Raw genomic sequence first — 20,414 nt, 5'->3', positions numbered from 1 at the left:
TCTACTAATTTCAATGTCCAGCCATAGGTTGGGGCAGCTCCACAACAACGTGGGCCAAGAGGAAGTGGGTTAAATGATGCTGACCGTCAGACTGAGGACATCTGTAACTGGAAGTTTTCTATCTGCTGGATCCAGTTTAGGGTAAATGTTTTGCTGACTGCTGCTGCACAATTCCAGCGTTTTATCTTGCTCTGGTTGAGCAGAATTCATATACTCTATATGACCAAATGTTTGAGGACACCTGAACATCACTTTTTTTTTACCTTGTTGGATACACCAATCCAAAACCATATACCAAAATATGGATCCCCTTCTTGTTTGTAGCTTTAAGGCTCCTTTCACACGGGGCAGCGGAGGTGCGGTGGCGGTATAGCAGCGCTATTTTTAGCGCTAAACCGTCTGAAAAATGTGTCAGTGTGAAAGGGGCCTAACAAGCTCCACTCCTCTTGGAAGGCTTTCCACAAAATGCTGCACTGTGTCTGTGGAAATTTGTGCCAATTCAGCCAAAGGACCATTTGTGAGGTCAGGTATTGATGTTGGGCTAAAAGCAGGGCTCAAGTCCTGCGGGAACGCGTGGGAACAGAGTTCCTGCACTTTTTTCACAGCAGGAACGCAGTTCCCTTTGCAGGACTAGAGAAGCCGAGAGCAGCCGAGCCAATCCTTCACTAAGCGGCGATGCCCAGCTCGAGTCACTGTCAGGGGCAGGCAAATCTTAGTAATCCTTTATGTTACTGGCCGCTTCCTGTATATGGATTTATCGGGTAGTGTGCGGGTATTCTGTCACTTCCTCGATGCCGCAATGTCTCCTGGGAACAATGACAAAAGCTCCCAGGAGACATTGCGGCATCGAGGAAGTGACGGAATCCATATACAGGAAGCGGCCAGTAACATAAAGGATTACTAAGGTACAGTGGATCGAAAAAAACAAAAAAAAAACATGCGGTTTAGTAATTATGCATATGAGCGTATCATTTTTTCTCTTATCGTCCATGGACGGACACAGCTCCTTAAGTCTTGACAAGTGGGGTTATGTTCCCTGTTTACAGGAGAGGACTAGGCAGAAACATGTTAAATGGTTAAATACATGTTACATTAACAGAGTTGAACAGCCCCGCCCAGGGGGCGGTCCCTCCAGACATAACCCTCCTCACTGCAGCTTGCAGCCTCAGTTTCGTTCTGCCTAGCAAAGGAGATGGACGTATGGCTCCCTTTGGGCCCAGCGCCTTGAGGAGAAATTTTCTTTTATTTTCTTTTCTTTAAATTTTTCTTAAAGAATCTTCTTTCAAATGTCGGCTGAGAGACAGGCTGGATATTATAGATCCTTGTAGTCTTCTCAGTCCGACCAGCATGCATGGACACACCTTTGCAAAGAGGCTTGGTCTGCCACGCCATACCTCATGACTCCTGAGGTGGCCTGTGAGCTTTGCTCCGAGGTCCACATATGACTGGGCTGTGGTGTTGTCTCACTCACAGTGGACCGGGCCGACAGCTACCTCCATTGCGGTTGTAGTTCTGTCAGGAATGCGTCAGCGAATGCTCGCTCTGAGGTAAGTACAGTCCCTCCCGCTTAGGTGGGTTGGTACGGCTGGGCATTCCCGGGGTTTGGGGGGCCTTTTCTCCTCCCTCCCCTGCTCCTTTCCCTCTGCTGCATTGCAAACATTTGCCGCTGTCGGGGGGGGGGGGGGGGGAGGGCTCCCTGAGGGGACTGTGTCTGGCCTGAGTTTTTCTGTGAGGTTTCTGTGTGTATTTTTAAATTGTTTTACACTTTTAAAAGCCTTAGAGGCTTTTGCTGTTTAAATGCTGCGTTTTGCCGCCATTCGGCCGGCTCTGGCGCCATTTTTGGGGTGGTTTTCAATTGCATTGAAAACTCCAATTGGCGGCCATTTTGCCGTAGCCGCGCTCCGAGGACGTTCGGCGGCCATCTTGGCTGACCCCTAGTGCTGAATCCTACGGTACACACAGGTCCCTCGGATGCCGCAGTCTCCTCACAGTATTTTTTCCTTCCCACACGCCGTGTGCTGTGGGCGGATGGCGCGCTGGGCAGTCTCCTCCTCGGTGAGTCCCCTGGGATACCCCCGACCAGCGCAGCGAAGGGTGAGTTGCCCTGCATAGGGCATTGGAGCTTCTGTAAATCAATGGCAATTTATACATACACACTATGTGTATGGGTTGCTCTATTGGAGTCAGTATCTGGTCCTTCCCCACCTGGGATCCCACAGATGGTTTTTTACTGTTTGTCCTGGACACCTTGGTGCCAGGGTGGGGGACTGTGGACGGGCAGGGGTCAAAGGAGTGCCCTCCTTCCCCCCCCTCTTATCCCCTGGGGAATGCTCTGTCTCAGATGGAGCCATGGACCAGATACCTGGGGGTGCAGGATAAGGCACTTAGAGGTGCGCTTCTCACTGCTGTACGGGACTCCCTGTAGCTGGATAGTGCAGCTGGGTTTCCGCTGAGGGCTCGGTCTTTTTTGGGATCACACAAATCAGACCGCTCTGTGTAGGTTTTCCTTCTGTGCCCTTTCTTGCTAATTTTTAAAAAAACGCGGAATGAGAAAAGCCACTGAGGGCTTTTGTAGTCCCTCACCGCCTGGCGGCTCGGTGCCCCTTGAGGGGAGCCTTTTAAGAGAGTGGGCTTCTCCTCCGGTGGTGGACCCTCCGGGCGTCATGTATAGGTGACCACCCCCCCCTATTGCGGGACACCCCCGCTTGTATGAATTTGACTGAGAAGATCCGAAGTTCTGACCCGTTCCATGTCTAACATGCTGGGGTCTGTCTTGCGGCCTATTGTGGCCACTACTCTGGATCCCAGTCGCTCACTGAGTGAGCATTTTGAACCATACAGTGGATAAATGCATTGGTGGTTCAGTGGTAGAATTCTCGCCTGCCACGCGGGAGGCCCGGGTTCGATTCCCGGACAATGCAATGAGTACTTTACTCTCTCCCGAAGTTGTTAGGCTAACGGACCTGCAGGTCCAGGGCCCTGTATATGTCTGTGATGTTTCACTGGATGCCGCGCCCTTGATATCCAGGGCTTTGGTTTCTGAGATGGCACCTTCTCTGGTTGGAATGCTGGTCTGCTGGCCAGGCCTCTAACATACGCCCTGACTGATTTACCCTTTTTGGGTGGGAGACCTTTGGGTCCTTGCTGGTTGACATTATCAAGTATGTCACTGGAGGGAAGAGCGCTCTCCTCCCTCAGGCTTCCAGGGGGAAGGGGCCCCCGCCGTGGGCCGGGTCCTTCTTTTTCCAAAGCGGTCTTTTTCCGTCAGTCAGGGGCCGCGGGCGAACCTCCTGGGCCGACAAGGGCTCAGCTGGGGGGCTGATCCGTCCCTGGGTGCGTAAGCCAATTGCGCTGGCAACCGAACCCGCCAATGTATGTAGCTTCCCCTGCCCGTCTCTGAAGTGGGGGTCGCCTTTGCTGTTAACAGCTCGGTGAACCTCCATGCCCTCCGACAGTGGGTCTGTGAGGTGGTATCTTCGGGGTACTAGATAGGGTCCCTTCCGATCCACCGAATAGTTTTCTTCCCTCGGGTCTCCCTCTCCCGGCTCGGTCTGCCTTTGAGCAGTATGGGACTTGCTAAGCTGCGGTGTGATTTTATCTTTTCCGCAGGACTAGTGGTTTGAGGGACTCTATCTCGGTCCCAAGGATGGGCATGATCCATCCGATTTTGGGCTTCAAGGACCTAAAGGTCTTTGTGAATGATGGGTAGGTCCGCTCGGAATCCATTCGTTCAGTGGGGTAGCCACTTGCACTTCGGTGCAGAAGGTCATAGGTACGACCCACCATGGGGCTGCTACCTATATAGCTTTTAGCTGCGCTTCATCCGGGGGACTTTCTGGCGTCCTTGGACATAAGGACGCATACATGCTTGTTCAACTTTGCGCAAGTCATAGAGTTTTTCTGTGCCTCGCGATGGAGATGCCCACGGTCAGTTGTGGGCCTTCCTTTTGAACTGGTGCCAGCAGCCCGGCTAGCTCAGTCGGTAGAGCATGAGACTCTTAATCTCAGGGTCGTGGGTCCGTGCCCCACGTTGGGCGCCACCAATGATTTTCACCAAGGAGTTTTGCACTTATCCTATCCTTGTTGGGACAGCGAGGCTTTGCTGTCGTGGCTACTTAGACGACTTCCTGACTCAGAGGTTGTGTCTGTGGTTTTTCGGACCCTCCGTGAATTCGGGTGGGTGTTAAACATTTGGAGTCGGCCCTGGTTCCGACTCAGTTTGGAGTGCCTACGACTTCTGGACTCCTCGGTGGCAAAGGTCTTTTTTCTCCCTGGAGAACTTGCAGACTCTTCAGTCGGTGGTGATTATTGACATCACGCAATTGGTCTCTCCGTTTGCAAGCAAATTCTAGGTCTGTGGATAGCCTCCTCCGAGGCGGTAGAGTATGCCTAGTTCCACACTCGTGTTTTTTTCCAGAGGGAAATGCTGTCGAATCTCTGGTCTCTGAATCATCAGATTCAGGTACGCCACCTAGTCAGTGTCTCTCTGAATTGGTGGCTGGGATCCCTGACTTTTCGGTCTGGGAGGTGGTTTCTTCCCTTCTGTGGAGATTACAACGGACGCCAACCTCTAGGGTTGTGAGGGCGTCTGGGGGGTCCGGTCGGCCCAGAGTCGCTGGACGTGAGTGGACCTACGACCACACAGGCCTATATGCGCCCAATCTCGGTAACTGCCCAAGCTCGGGCCTGGTTAGCACCTGGGTGGGAGTCCGCCTGGAAATACCAGGTGCCGTAGACCTTGTCTACCGTCACTTGCCCTAGTACTATGGGCGGTACTATGAGAGGCTATGCCTCTCCTCATGGTCGAGGGGGTTGCAAGGTCGTCCGATCTTGATTCAACCTAACAACGCCACGCCGGTGGCTTCGGGCTACCATTAGGTATGCCGGCAGGCGGGCTACTGGAGTCGCCTGATGTTGAATCAGGACAACTGGTCTTGGTACATGGAGTCAACTCCCTGGCAGGAGGTGAGCCTCGCAGGGCATGGATCTCCTAGCCACTCGTCTCAGCCACAGGGGTATCAAGGTTAGTGGCCAGATCTAGCGATCTGGTACAGACGTGCAAGTTGCGCTGGTGGCCCTGTGGGGCCTGTCTCGGCGACTTTTATGCCTTTCCCCCATTGTAGTGGCTTCCCCACAGAGTGGAGGCTGAGGAATCCCGACGATTTTAATAGCTTCAGATCCTGGGTGCGCCGATTTCGGCCGCCTGGTAGCGGAGGTACCCTGGCGGTAGCCAGGGCAGGAGGTCCTCCTGTCTCGAGGTCCCATACTTCCTCCTGTTGTACAGTCACTGACTTGCTCAACAGGGCTATTGGAAGCCAGACTTTAAGGGACCGGGGTCTGTTCGACCCGGTCACCTCAACAATGCTGAGGGCACGGTAGTCTTCTTCCGGTGAACCTACCGTCGTGTCTGGCGGACCTACATCTCTGGGTGCAAAGAGATGGAGTGACGTCCACGGACGTACTCGGGGTCCATCGGCCTGCTGTTTTTACAGCTTGGTGGATCAAAAAATTAGCTTAGAGCAACGTTTGGGGGCAGATTTCAGCCTTGGCTGTGTTCTTTCAGTGGCCTTTCTGCGGCCGTTCCCTGGTGGGTACCTTTTTTTGTGGAGGGGGCTTATCCTATACCTTACCCCCCCTTGGCCCATCTTTTCCCCCATGAGTTTTGACTCTGGCGCTCTCGGTTCTTCGGGAATCTTCCTTTTGGAAACATCAGAGAGATTTTCTCTTGACACTATCTCAGAAGTGGCCCCTTTAAGTGGCTTTTACCTCTGTTAGAGGGGTTTCTGAGTTGGCGCTCTTGTCTTGCAAGCCGCCATGTTTGATCCTTCATAGCCTTAGGTGGTGGTGCGTCCGCGACCTACCCTTCTTCCGAAGGTGGTTTCGGCTTTTTCGCCAGAATAAGGACATTGTTTCTCACATCTTTCTGTCCTCGGCCGCCGCATCCTACGGAGGTTGCCTTTCATACTTTAGGCGGGGTACGCACTTTGCGGGTATACTAGCCTGCTACTGCTCAGTTTCGGAAGATCTGACTCTTTAGTGTCGGTGTCTGGTCCACAAAAGGGGACTGACAATCTCGTTGCCCACCATTTCTCGGTGGATCAGGTAGGCTGTCATACAGGCCTGTGTTCTTAAGGGGCGGGCCCCCCTTTTCCGGTCCGACGACATGCGTCGGTCTCAGGTGTGCGAGGCGGCGACTTGGTCGTCCGTTCACAGCCTTTCCAGAATTTACATGGTTGCTGTGAGTGCATCTTCTGATGCTTTTTTTCGCCCGCTAGTGTTTGCAGGCGGCCGTTTGAAGTTGCATCTCCTCCGTTTGAGGAGCTCTGCTTGTTTTGGGGTGAAGTTAAAATTGGTTTTACTGATATATTTCCCACCCCTCGTTTTTTGACACTGCTTGGGGACGTCCCACTTGTCAAGACTTAAGGAGCTGTGTCCGTCCATGGACGATAAGAGAAAATAGGATTTTTTGTACTCACTGTAAAATCCTTTTCTCTGACGTCCATGGACGGACACAGCTCCCACCCCTCCTTTTTAGGTTTGTACTGCTTGTTACGAACTGAGGCTGCAAGCTGCAGTGAGGAGGGTTATGTCTGGAGGGACCGCCCCCTGGGCGGGGCTGTTCAACTTTGTTAATGTAACATGTATTTAACCATTTAACATGTTTCTGCCTAGTCCTCTCCTGTAAACAGGGAACATAACCCCACTTGTCAAGACTTAAGGAGCTGTGTCCGTCCATGGACGTCAGAGAAAAGGATTTTACGGTGAGTACAAAAAATCCTATTTTTTTTTGGTGGGGGAGTGGATCTTGGGTGGGAGTTCCCACTTTTTTTTCCCCAGGACTTGACCCCTGGCTAGAAGATCTGGCTGAAGTTGGTTTCCAGTTTAGTGGGGCTAGGGGCAAAACTCTGTGCAGGCCACTCGAGTTCCTCCACACCAAACTTAAACCATGTCTTGACACAAGGCTGGAAGCACACTGTTGTCCTAAATGGTATTGTATGCTGTAACAGTACCCTTCATTGGAACTACCTGAACTCAATAATTAGGGAAGGAAGGGTGTCAACATACTTTTTTGGTATATTTAAGCTTAAATTACCTTTAACAATTTTTTTCCCTATTGTTTTAGATTCGTGCTAAGGGTGCATTTCCCCCTCTGAGTCCACTTCCAGAAGCTTTACTTAATTATGCAAATGGCAGAACTGTGTTTCTCAAGCCGGGAGCAGGTGGAGATTTCGTATCCTGCAGTGTAGTAGGTGAGCTTTGGGTCAGTTGTTGTGAACCTTGTAATAGTCAACTGTTCTCCTGCATACACATCTATGGTGATGTCGTTTTTAACTATTTAAAGTGATATTAAAGGCAAGTTGTTGTTTTTATTTTATTTATTTTTTTCAAATAACAAACATGTTACACGAAGTTGCTCTGTGCAGTGTTTTTAAACAGAGCAGGCCCGATCCTCTTCTTCTCGGGTCCCCCTCCGGTGCTCCTGGCCCCTCCCTCCTGCCGAGTGCTCGCAGAACAAACGGCTTGCTGTAGGGATTCGCTCCCAAGCTGCTGCTTTGCATGCCCATTCAGACCCTGGCCCAACTCCCTCTCTCTTCTTTTTGGCTCACTGGCTGTGCTTGACAGCAGTGGGTGCCATTAGCTGGCTCCCACTGCTGTCTCAGCCAGTGAGGAAGGAGAGTCTCATGCACATCGCTGGATCGCAATAGCGCTCAGGTTAGTATTGTGCAGGGAGGGCTGCTGCACACAGAAGGTTGAAGGTAAAAAATCGTGAGCCTTTAGAACAGTGGTTCTCAACCTGGGGGTCAAATGATGATTTACCAGGGGTCACCAAATCCTGGGCTGTTCCTGAAGCCCGTATCACTCTCCCAGCATTTTTGCAGTCACCCAGCAGAGCTGTTCCTGGAGCCCACAGCTGCCCACTCAGCCTCTTCGCAGGTGCCCATTCAGTTTACGGCATGGCTGGGGGGCAAAGACTAGAGGTCAGCTGGCTGGTGAGGAATGTGAAGTGGGAGGGGCAGGCCTGATTTCGGCATAGGTGTCACTGCTACGAGACACCACAGAGCTGGAGACACAGTGAAGCCGGAGACAGTAAGTTACACTACCTGCGATTATAGTTGACATTACAAGGACTCAGGGAGCGCTAAATGTCTGTGGGTTAGGGGCATAAATTACTTGTCTTGGGTGCTGACAACCCACGCTACGAAAATTATTTTACTGTTAGGGGTCCCCACAACTTGGGAAATTTTATCAAGGGGTCACGGCCCTAGATGGTTGAGAACCACTGATTTAGAACCACTTTAAGGTGAGGAAGACAATTTGTGAAAAATCATTATACATGGGGACTGCTGCTGGAGCATGTTACACGTTACACCCTACATATGGTTGTAACATGCTCCAAAAGGTAAACATTTTATATATACAAACACACTTCTGTGTCTATGCCTTAGCTATATTTTGGCCGAATGTAAAATTAAATGGGGTTCTATACTGTAAATGAAAAAAAAATCTGTAAACAGAGCTCCAAATCCTGGTCTCCCTTCTTTGATGGCAGCCAGTACTCTCCTTCACTGTCCAACCCTCTAAAATATGGATGGGCCCTGCGCATCCAACTGTACAAGACTTGATCCTACATTTTATGTGACGATGATCAGAGAGCTATGACTGGAAGGAAGAGGTTTCAGGGGACCAGTTTCTCGAAGAGCAGTGAGGTATAGCAATGGTCATCAACCCTGTCTACCTGGTCTGTTAGTGGGCCCTGAGGACAGGGTTGATGACCACTGAGGTATAGGGTAAATAGATCATATTATTTATCATACCCTAGGCAAAATGAGCAATAAATGTCTCGGGACCCACTGCACGGGTAGATGTTTTTTATGTCTGGAGTTCAGCTTTAATCATTACTCTTCTAAACGAAAGACAAGTGTCCATAGTGGGGAGATGGGCCAGGAAATCCCTGTTCAGGAGACAAATATTTTGCCATTGAACCCCTAGAAGAATATACAGCGCTGTGCTGAAATGACAGCTGTGTGTGGCTATATAGTAAACAGCGACATTATTTTTACATTATTTTATCATTTTGGCCTGTGTTTTGTAAAATTCGTTTTTTTTTTAGTTTGACATTTGCATTTCTTTAGTGCAATTTTACAGTCTCACATGTAAAGTTTCAAGTGTCTCTTCATAGGATGCTTTCGTGAGCTTTGTGCTCTGTGCTGGATGCTGCATGTACGTGAGAGATTATCATTGAGCTGCAGAAAATACCAAAAAGCAAGAGACAGTGGCAAGCTTTTTAAGGTACGGGATCTATTCTGTATTCTAGTGTACCTGTTTAAACTTTTGTTCTTGAGGATTGTGACTGAGCACTTGCATTTTGCTTTTTCTCATTTGATCTATGAGGTGTCATAGTTCTAGAATATGCCAAAAAAAATAAATAGATTACTGCTTAAAGCGGAGGTTCACCCTAAAATCCACTTTTTGACATTAGCTGTAGCATACTGCTAACATCTGCAGTATGCTGTTGTTTTTTTTTTTCTTGTACTTATCGTTATATGAGCCCTTGTTTTCCGGCTCCCCGAGTGGGGAATCCTGTGGGGAATGGGCGTTTCTATGCGAAGAGGAGTTGATTGGCGGCTGCTAAGGCGCTTCACGCTTTCCGAAAAAACCCGAAGTCACACTCGGGTGTTTACGGCGCCTGCGCCTGCCGCGTAGAGCTGACTGCGCAGGCGCCGTAAACACCCGAGTGTGACTTTGGGTATTTTCGGAAGGCGTGACTCGCTTTAGCAGCCGTCAATCAACTCCTCTCAGCTTAGGAACGCCTATACCCGGAAGTAATCCCCCGCTCGGAGCCGGATAACAAGGGCTCGTATAACGATAAGTACAAAAAAAAAAAAAAAAAAACGCATACTGCAGATGTTAGCAGTATGCTGGAGGGATGTAGCTAATGTAAAAGAGTTTATTTTTGGGTGAACCCCCGCTTTAAACTGTACTATTCTTTTTTTTTTAAGCTAGGCAGTTATAGACACTCTTCACTGTACAGGTGAGGAACTGTAGAACTTTCTTTTTTTTTTTTTTTTTTTTTTTTTTTTCAAATATTTTATTGAGAATTTTTATAGGTAAATACAGAAAATAATACATGCACAAATTGTATAATATGCATATCATACAAAACATTACTCAGAAGACAAAATCGTTTGTTAAATAGGTATACAAGAAGTCATCAGAGTACAAACGTAAGGAAAGAACAAGGAGAGGAGAGCGGAAGAAGGGAAGGGGAGGAAGAGGGGAGAGAGGAAAAAATAAAATAAAAAAAAAACAAATAAAATATATAAAAAAGAAAAAGGGGGGGGAAATTTCAAAAGAGATGGAAAATGTATGCAACCCATCTGGTAAACCTCCCTTATCGAGAAAGTAAAAGAAGGAGAGTTCAGAGATGGTGAAATTAAGCAATCTTGAAAAATATCAATAAAAAAAAAAAAAAAACTAATGAAATAAAAAGAAATTAAACAATCTTATAAAGAAGCAGTCCTTATTGAATGAAATTCAACGGAGCTCTTGAAAGATAACCAGCATGCCCATATGTCGTAAAAGGTCTTTGGCGAGTCTTTGGATTGAGAAATAAGCTCTTCCATTTCGGCTATGTGCCCAATTTTGGTAAACCAATCCGAAATGGTAGGAGGTGAAGATTGCATCCACCTTACAGGTACACAGAGTTTGGCGGCATTGATTAAGTGAAACATCAACGATTTTTTGTATATGTATTGAGGTAGTGAGGAGTGGTGTAGCAGATATTGAGCAGCCGTGAAGTCAGGGGTATATGTTGTAATGTGAGAAATTAATCGATGGACTTCCTTCCAGAAGGGTTTGATCAGACCACACTCCCACCAAATGTGTAAGAGAGTGCCCTGAGCACTGTTACAACGCCAACATAATGGCGAAGTGCTTGCATTATATTTATGAATAATGGCAGGTGTCCTATACCATCTACAGTATAATTTGTAATTATTCTCCTGGGTCAACACATTCATGGATCCCTTATGAATATGTCGAAAAACATGTTCCCATTCCTCATCGGAGAGGGAGATGCCCAGATCGCTTTCCCATTTGAGATTGGTTACGTCATTCTTGATGTCAAATGCTGTGAAAAAAGACGTGTATACTGCAGAAATCAGATGTTTTTTAGGAGAATCTTGGAGACATAAGGTCTCAAAAATAGTTTTACTTCTGCACCATACGGAATTTGACCCAGCACGACCCAAAAATCGTTTGATCTGTTCATATCCAGAAGGAAGTATAACCTTGTCAGGGTGGGAAAGCCTAAAAGAATCGAGAGTAAGAAGAGCACCTTTGTCGAAAAAGGATTCTGCTCTAATCGAACCGATCTGCGTGGAACCAGAAGCGTTAACCGAATGCTTTGAGGAGATCTCTGGGTTTAAAAGCAGAGGAGTAAGAGGACCATAAATGGAGGAAAAATTGAATTTTTTACAGAGGGTCCTAAAAATTTGCAAGGTAGAGCCCACCAGAGGGTGAGAGCAAGCGACAGGTGGGATTTTTCGTGCATTAATCCAAGGTAAATGGATCAGAGGGATAACAGGAGATGAGGAAGCACCTTCTAAGTCGACCCAGGCCTTGGTGTGGGTATGTAAGTGCCAATCCAAAATGCGAGTCATGTGGCAAGCCCAGTAATACTTTTGTACATCAGGTAGTCCCAAACCCCCCAACAGTTTGGGAATAATAAGCTTGTCCCATTTAACACGAGGTTGTTTCTGATTCCAGATAAATTTTGTACACATGCGTTTAAAGTCATTGAAAAAAGTAGTCGGAATCCTAATGGGTATAGTTTGTAGCAAATAGAGAATTCTGGGGAGAATATTCATTTTGACTACATCAGCTCTCCCGAACCAGGAAAAAAAAACCTTATCCCAAGCTAACAAGTCATTCTTGATAATTTTGAGCAAAGGCAGGAAATTCGCATCATAAAGATCTTTTATATTTGGAGTCAATTTAATTCCTAGATAAGTCAAAGAGTCCTCTCCCCAGTGAAAAGGAAAATTTAATTTACATAAGGATACAGTAGCATCAGACAAAGAAATGTTTAAGGCCGTGGATTTAGCAAAATTAATTTTAAGGTTTGAAAGCGTACTGAAGAGGGAGAAATCTTTCAACAAGTTGGGGATAGTCACTATGGGATTCGAGAGAAAGAGAAGAATGTCATCAGCAAATGCAGCAAGTTTATAATATTTCCTCTCAAGACCAACTATGTCTTGATTACTCCTAAGTCTATTGAGCATGGGTTCTAAGAGAAGGACAAAAATAATTGGGGACAAAGGGCACCCCTGACGCGTTCCATTGGACACAGAGAAGGCTTCCGACAGACAACCATTCACTTTAATTTTTGCTGTGGGAGAAGAGTAAAGCACATGAATAAGATTGAGTAAGCGTTCTCCAAGTCCCAGCGCTTTTAGGGCTTCATTCATATAGTCCCACGCTATTCTGTCGAAAGCCTTCTCTGCGTCAAGGGAGAGAAAAAAACCCGGAACTCTAGATTTTGAGAGCCAATGTTGTATATTTATTGCCTTAATAGTATTATCCCTCGCCTCCCTGCCTGGGATGAAGCCCACCTGATCTAGAGAGATAATCTTAGGTAGTAAGGGGAGCAGGCGATTAGCGATAATTTTAGCATACAGCTTAACGTCGACATTTAAAAGTGAAATGGGCCTGTAGTTAGAAACCAGGGATGTATCCTTGTTAGGTTTGGGAATCATGGTGATATGTGCCTCCAATATATCTTTAGTGAAAGGGGACGAAGAGGGGATATTGTTAAATGTTTTTAAAAAATGAGGGATAATAGAATCTGAGAAGGTTTTATAATAGGAAACAGATAGGCCATCTGGGCCAGGGCATTTACCCGTCTTAAGTTGTTTGAGAGCAGTAATAGTTTCCTCCCTATCAATGGGTTTGTCCAAAGAGATTGCGTCGTCCATGCTAATAGGATTCGGGCTATATGAATGTAAGAATTCAGTAATTTTCTCTTTCCTATCGGCCAAGCCATCGGGTGTATTATCTACTGGTAAATTATATAATTTAGTATAAAATTGTTTAAATCGATCGGCGATTTCAGAAGAGGAAAACAATTTTTTCCCACTAGGATCAGTGATAGAATATATATTATTATTATTGATGCGCTTAGTAGAATGAAGAGTCTTGGCAAGGAGCTTGCCAGTTTTATTGCCAAATTCGTAGAACAGCTTTTGCGATAGAGCGAAATTTCGTTTAATCCTCTCATCTAAAAATCTTAAAAGGGTCTCTCTAGCTTCCAGCAAATCAGAAAGAGTGTCCAAGGCTAACGATTGTTTGTGTTTGTTTTCTAGTAGATGGATTCGTTCTGTAAGGGATTTGATGTGTGCTTGTCTCATCTTATTTCTTTTAGCGGCAATCGAAATCAGTTCACCCCTAATCACACATTTATGTGCAGACCAGAGAGAAGCAGGATCTAAATCTTCAGTATCATTTTCAATAAAATATAAATTAATCTTTGAAGTCAGGGAGCTAACGTTGTCAGGGTCGTTAAGTAAAGAATTATCAAGTCTCCAAATTCTATTATTAACAGGCCTGGAACGAAAAATTATAGAGAAAGTAATAGGATGATGGTCGGAAAAAAACATTGGTTCAATTGAACTGTCAATAAGATCCTCAAGATCGTTCTGGGACAGGAAGAAATAGTCAATTCTTGAATATTTGTTGTGCGGAGAGGAATAAAAGGTGTAATCTTTGGAGGTTGGGTTTAGTGTACGCCACGTATCATGAAGGGACATGTTTTTCAACACATTCTTTATCGAATGTAAGGACCTATAGGAAATATTTGAGGAGCCAGAGGATGTGTCAAGTAAGGGGTTCAAAGCCAAATTGAAATCACCCCCCACAATGAGCATCCCAGATTTAAAGGTATCAAGTAGTTGTAGTGTATCTGTAAGGAACGGCACTTGCATTTTGTTAGGTGCATATATATTCGCCAAAGTAATAGGTTTGTTATATAAAGAACCCTTGAGAAAAACAAACCTACCCTCAGTATCTAACAGAGAATCCTGGATTTGAAGGGGACAATTTTTGGAGATCAATGTGGTGACCCCCTTGGTCTTGGATTCAGGATTAGTAGCATGAAAGGACATCGGGAACCATTTATCTTTAAAAGCAGGCAACTTGTCAGTTTTGAAGTGAGTCTCCTGCAGGAAAACAACATCAGCTTTCGATTTTCTCAATATCAAAAATAATTTAGATCTCTTCTCCCTGACGTTTAGACCCTTAACATTTAGGGAATAAAATTTCAGTTTTGGCGGTCTATCGGAAATATTACTAGGAAGGGCCATAAATATCACTGTAAATTTTTCAAAATATATAAAAAAAAAAAAAAAAAAAAAAAAATTTTAGGGATAGGTTGAGGTGTGGGGAAGGAGGTTCAATTAGGAAAAATGGGGGAAGGGTCAGAAAAAATAACTATATAATGGAAATCTAACTTATAGAACGTCGGGTAAATACCCAGATAACCGATCACCTTACAGAGGAAACTAACACGAAGAATCACTCAGCAAGGTAGATCAGTAAAATTTATAGCAGCAATAGAGTACGCCAACCAAGGGCTGGTTGGGAACTACTAAAGCAACTATCGTGGGGTTGGAGAAAACCCAAGCAAGGATGAATGAGATGAAAATCATACATCCCACCACTACAGGGAAAAAGAGAAAAAAAAATTAACACATAAAAACCCCCAATTGTGTTATCACATATCATATATATATATATATATATATTTTTTTTTTTTTTTTGTCATATTATAATGAAATACAGATAATGTTTTACGATTACCATCCAACATTTAAACACTAAATAGTCGTTCCGGAGAAAAAAAAAAAAGTTTCACGACATTAAGCAGAGCCTGTTCAACTTTTTAAAAGATAACCCTCTCTACAAAATTTTTTTGGTATTTTACAATTATAACCATTTTTATTTTCTATATATAATAATTTTCTTATATTTTTTTCTTTTAAATATTAATATTAATGTTATCAATCATAGCGGTCTCCCTCCTCTCTGCCTAGATTCAAACCCATCCCAAAAAGTGGAACAAAATATTCAAAAAACATAGAAGTGACTAGGGATCAGGGAGATGACATAGAAAAACATCAATGTTGCCATATGGAATACCCATGTATAGAGAAATACAAAAAATAATCAATATACAAGGTATCCCTCTCTCAAGTTAATCCCCTTAATTAGCCATGTTTTTAATAATTTTTTTTTTTTTTATTTTTTTTTTCCCCGTATTTCATAACTAATATATATATTATCATTTTTTTTTTTTTTTTTTTTTTGTCATTTGTTTTTCCTTCCTTTCATTCACATTCCTAACCTTCGACATATCATCCTTCCTCTCTCCCAATTCTGACCTCTCACACCGACCCTCAACCTCCTACCATGCCTCCATAAAATGTCACTTCATTCAATAGATTGTCTAACACTTTTCATTAGCATTCCCATGCCGATTCAATCAATCGGCTATTACTACAGTGTTTAATCCCCTATATATACACCTCTACTTAACAAATCATATAGAGGACAATAAAACGTGTTGGGCAGCAAAAAAAAAAAAAATAAAACAAACAGAAAGATAAAATGTATCGAGTTCCCTGGTACAACAGGGGATGAAAAGAAACATTAACTCTAAATAAGCAAGATTAGTGGAAGACCAATTAAACATCAATCCCAAGCAGGAAGCAAAAACGTATCCACCACCTTGCTCAATTCGATTACATTACATTGTAACAAGGCTGAAATCAGCAAGAGGAACACAGGACAATTAAAAACCAAATGCCAAAGACATCAGGTAATCAATTGAAACCATTAATAGTAACACATAAAATATTCCCCTTTGCCGATACCAGACAAGCTATTTAAAGAAAAGCAGAAAAAAAAAACATGACATGGAGAGAGGATGAGAGAAGTGGAAGTAAACCTGAGATCTGCTAGTGAAGGAAAGGGAGTGGGAACAGTCAGTCCGATGAGAAAGAAAAACATTAAGCAATTAGTTTTTTTTTTTTTTTTTTTTTTTTTTTTTTTGAAAAGCCTATGGCGTGTGAACACACCCAAAAAACTCCACCCGGTGCAGAAAAAATGTGCACACACATAAAGAGTGTTCACAAAAACGTGCAGACGGGTGCAACGTCAAGTGGTCCTCCTGTGAAGAGGGACCCATAACCCTGATCCCCCGGGGCGTTAGGCTCCAGACGGGGACTGAGGTACTGTGGTCCGAGCAACCGAAGCCGACACGGACCCAACTTCCTCGGAGGGACTGCCGAAACAGAACCCTCCCAGTACTAGGTGGGGCTCCCCCGAAGGGAGACCCCATGAGAGCAGGCGAACTAAGCCAGAAGGCCATGTCCACCCACTCCCAAGACGTTCAGGGCTGGCCCGAGGACCCGCACCCTACTAATCACACAGTGACAAAACGTGCACAACAAAAAAAAGACAAAAAAGTGACAAACACAGGCTTAAATAAAATAAAGTGGGGGAAGGGATAGTGGAGAGGAGAGTGAAAGAAGTGGCCATTGTGGTGAAACAATGACCAGGCCCTCCGGCCAGGAATAAAAAATTCCTCCGGTCCTAGCCAAAAGGCCCGGCCCAGGAGGCAGGTGCTAAAAAAAGCGTGTATCTGGTGCAGTGACCGTGGTATCCTTCAATCAATGTGTCCCTCACACACAGTGATCTTCAGATACCCCTGGACTGCCACTCCAGGGGCACATGCACCATAGGCTTTTCGTTCCATATCCGACCCCCCGACCGGCCAGTGCAGCCCTCCACCCCTGTCAGCTAGAGAGCCCTTCAAGGTTTTCTTGGGGAGAACTGCCGCTCCAGTTAGCAGCCTCCACCAATACTAGCCCCTCCAGACCCTCCGTCAACCCAGCGGATTTGCATGGCTCTGCCCTGTCCTACCACAGGGCATTACCAGCTCCTCCAACCGGATCGCCGACAGAGATAGCACTTACACCAGCCAGCCAGAAGGCCAGACTAGAACTCGGCAAAAAGACCAAGACCAAGCACAGCACCCATCCTCACCAGGAGCACCCTTCCAGATGGCTCAGACTCAACCATGGGCCGGCCCCCAGTATTCTGTCGGGCAGCACGGCGTAGTCCCTGCTGAAACCATCCTTCCAGGTGCAATGACATCATTGGATTGCATCCACCCTCCCCATGTAGGAGGTGCTTCAGCGCTCCGCTGACAACTGATAAGGACAGATACCACACCCAGTCCCAGCCAAAAGGCCGAGAAGCGGCAGGGAAGACAACCACGATCAGCACGGCCTAGAGTGTGCAATAGCCGTGCCTCGCCCTGGGAGAACCACCTTCATGATCATGGTGTCTCCCCTGCCAGGTAACATTAAGCAATTAGTATTCACGTCTGGGTCTTCTCACGCGCGGGGATCCTGTTGCTTTCAGTTCAGGTTCACGATCCTTGGAGGCGTCCAGTGATTTGTTTACTGAGGGGGAGCGACGTCTGCGGTGGCGTGTAGGAATGGTTTCCATGGTTTCCATTTGTTGTTGCTCCTTCCTGGCAGCTCTGAAGCGAAACTCTGCATACCAATCTGGCACATCAATATAGGGAATACCTAGTGCGTCACAAAACATCTGCAGTTCTTCTGGCACTCTTAGCAGGGCAGTACGTCCTTGATGAGTGGCTTGCAAGCCAAAGGGAAACTTCCATCTATAAATTATGGCTCTTTCCCTGAGTAAATCCAATAAAGGTTTAAGGTCTCTTCTATTCTGGAGAGTAATATGCGATAAGTCCTGATATATCTGCAATTCAGCGCCTTCATGCAGGAACTTATGGCGCAGTCTGGCATTTCTGAGGATATCCTCCTTCAATTGAAAGTCAGAAATATGACAGATGACATCCCTAGGGGGATCAGATGGCCTTCCTTTCTGTCTTAATGCACGATGAATGCGCTCCATTTTAATAGGGGTTTGCGGTGGACGTCCCAGCAGATTATTAAAGATGTCTGACACCACAGATGTTAGTTGATCGTGATCAACAATTTCTGGAAGACCTCTCAGTCTAAGGTTATGGCGTCTACTTCTGTTTTCTAAATCTTCCACTTGGCGGTGGAGATCTCTTAGATGGAGGGTGTGGGAATCAACCTTGCGATTGACATGACGCAGTATGGCACCCTGTTGCGCAGCAGTATTTTCAACATCCACCACCCGAGCAGTAATAGCGCGTACATCAAGGCTCAGCGCCGCAATGGCCGCTGTTAAGGTATTCTTAATGTCATCAGCCACATTGTAAAGATCACTCAGACTAGGCTGGATAAGTACATTTTCCACAGCAATACCACTGGCTGACATAATAGCAGTAGCCGAGGCAGGATTACCTGTCGGAATTAATAGAGCATCCGTATGGGTAGATCCAATGTTGGCCATAGCGATCATCCGGTGTCAGTAAAAAGCTGTGATAGGGGAATAAACCTTCTTGCCGGTAACACCAAAAGTTCACACCAGGATGCCGGATAGGTCTGGAACGAATGTATCCCGGAAAGGACCGGAATAAAAGTCTATAAACGCAGTGGGTTGTTCAAAGATCCCTGCAGTGGTGGGAGCTCTGCTATTAAGCAGCCATCTTCACCTGCGGCTAGACCACGCCCCCTGTAGAACTTTCTTATGATTTTAGGAGAAACTGATCTGTTGAAGCTGTGCTGAAAAAAAAAGCAACCCGAGGAACGGGCAGTCACCAGTTACCTGAGAAAGCTGCAAGCCTGTTTTCCCTTTTTGTGGTGGATCACCTGGGAACCCCTCACCCTGCATGGGTGGAAATATCCTGAGTACTCCAACTGTTTGAAATAGTCTTAAGGGTGATTTGCCTGTGCCCTCCGGGACTTTTTTTTTTTTTTTCTGAGGACACAATGGTCGTTGCTGCTTGGTGCCTTTCTGGTGATTGAGGCAGAGATATTAGTTGGAATGCTCCACTTGTTATGTAATTTAATAAAATAATATCTCTTTTCTTTTTCACCAGAGCTCAGATGAGTATGACTCCTGTGTGACTGAGCATTGTTTTGAAGCTCTGGAATGGGCTTGTAGAATGCTGCCATTCACTCGAGTTGCAAACTGTGAGGAGTTGATACAAGATATTATCCTGAGCCTGATCAGTGAGCTCCCTCCTGTGAAAAAGGTTGGTATATGCTGCAAAGAAATGAATGACATTTATCAAGTTACAGGAATAATCTGAAACGGGGTAATGGGCACCGGAGAGGGCTGAATCTTGTCTGGTATTATGTCGCGTTCAACACAATGTCTTTACATGGCACAAAGTGACATTTTCTCATATACATATTTTCTCTCTCTCTCTCTCACTCTCTCACTCTCACTGTTTCTTTCTATTTCTGACTCAGGGGTCTCAAACTGGCGGCCCTCCAGCTGTTGCGAAACTACAAGTTCCATCATGTCTCTGCCTGTGGGAGTCATGCTTGTAACTGTCAACCTTGCAATGCCTCATGGGACTTGTATTTTCGCAAAAGCTAGACAGCTGCCAGTTTGAAACCCCCGATCTAATCTATAGTCTATATCTTACTATATAAAGGAAATTAAATTAAATCTCTTCCTATATACTTGTGAATTCTGGCACCATGGTGCAGATTTTGAGCAGTATGTATTATTTTTGACTTGACTGCCTCTGCTTCTTACAGGTTGCTGAGTTCATGGTGAAGGCGTTTTCACATCCTGATGATGTCCGTGTTCCACTAAGAGAGAAATTTAATTCTGTTCAGCAGCGACTGCGACACTCTATGATTAAAGGTAGTGTGCACTTTCATGAGCAGAAATTATTTTCACTGCATAAGCATTGAAGATGATTTAAAAAATACTATTGTCTTTGTGTTGTGTAAGGACTAAACTAGGAATTTAACAGATTGCAACACGTTAAAAGAAAATATCTTACTTTTAACATGCTACTGGAAAAAAAAAAAATCCACATAAATATGAAGGCTTCCATATCTTCTTAACCACTTCCCGACCGCCGCATGTATATGTACCTCCACAGAATGGCACGTACAGGCAAATGGGCGTACATGTACGTCCTTGCCTTTCCGCGGGTCGGGGGTCCGATCGGGACCCCCCCCCCCCGCTACATGCGGCGGTCGGATTCCCGCGGGGAGCGATCAGGGATGACGGCGCGGCTATTCGTTTATAGCCGCTCCGTCGCGATCACTCCCCGGAGCGGAGCTGAAGAACGGGGAGAGCCGTATGTAAACACGGCTTCCCCGTGCTTCACTGTGGCGGCTGCATCGATCGAGTGATCCCTTTTATAGGGAGACTCGATCGATGACGTCAGTCCTACAGCCACACCCCCCTACAGTTGTAAACACACATAAGGTCAC

At 45.7% G+C, this 20,414-nt stretch overlaps 2 protein-coding genes and 3 non-coding genes across 5 annotated transcripts in view; 3 read left to right on the top strand and 2 right to left on the bottom strand.

The window, feature by feature from the left end:
* CPLANE1 (ciliogenesis and planar polarity effector 1) overlaps positions 1-20,414 on the top strand; it is a 185,927-nt gene that overhangs the window by 83,957 nt on the left and 81,556 nt on the right. Inside the window, exons 21-24 of the mRNA XM_040338483.1 lie at positions 7,124-7,250; positions 9,182-9,291; positions 19,055-19,210; positions 19,725-19,833. Of these exons, the coding sequence (XP_040194417.1) occupies positions 7,124-7,250; positions 9,182-9,291; positions 19,055-19,210; positions 19,725-19,833 (502 nt within the window). The remainder of the gene's footprint in view (positions 1-7,123; positions 7,251-9,181; positions 9,292-19,054; positions 19,211-19,724; positions 19,834-20,414) is intronic.
* Positions 2,851-2,921, top strand: TRNAG-GCC. The gene has a single exon. It is a non-coding gene; the product is annotated as a tRNA-Gly (tRNA).
* Positions 3,965-4,037, top strand: TRNAK-CUU. The gene has a single exon. It is a non-coding gene; the product is annotated as a tRNA-Lys (tRNA).
* LOC120927670 lies at positions 15,970-18,680 on the bottom strand. Its single transcript, XM_040338494.1, has 2 exons — positions 17,425-18,680; positions 15,970-16,063 (listed from the first exon to the last, which is right to left on the bottom strand). Exon 1 carries the CDS (start codon positions 18,472-18,474, stop codon positions 17,434-17,436), a length of 1,041 nt encoding a protein of 346 aa, XP_040194428.1. The 5' UTR covers positions 18,475-18,680; the 3' UTR covers positions 15,970-16,063; positions 17,425-17,433.
* Positions 17,269-17,427, bottom strand: LOC120925726. Its single transcript, XR_005746925.1, has one exon. It is a non-coding gene; the product is annotated as a U1 spliceosomal RNA (small nuclear RNA).

This window comes from Rana temporaria, chromosome 1 (assembly GCF_905171775.1).
Source record: "Rana temporaria chromosome 1, aRanTem1.1, whole genome shotgun sequence".
NCBI classification, from domain to species: Eukaryota; Metazoa; Chordata; class Amphibia; order Anura; family Ranidae; genus Rana; species Rana temporaria.
Note: the sequence above shows the minus strand (reverse complement) of the source record. Positions and strands in the feature narration are given on the sequence as shown.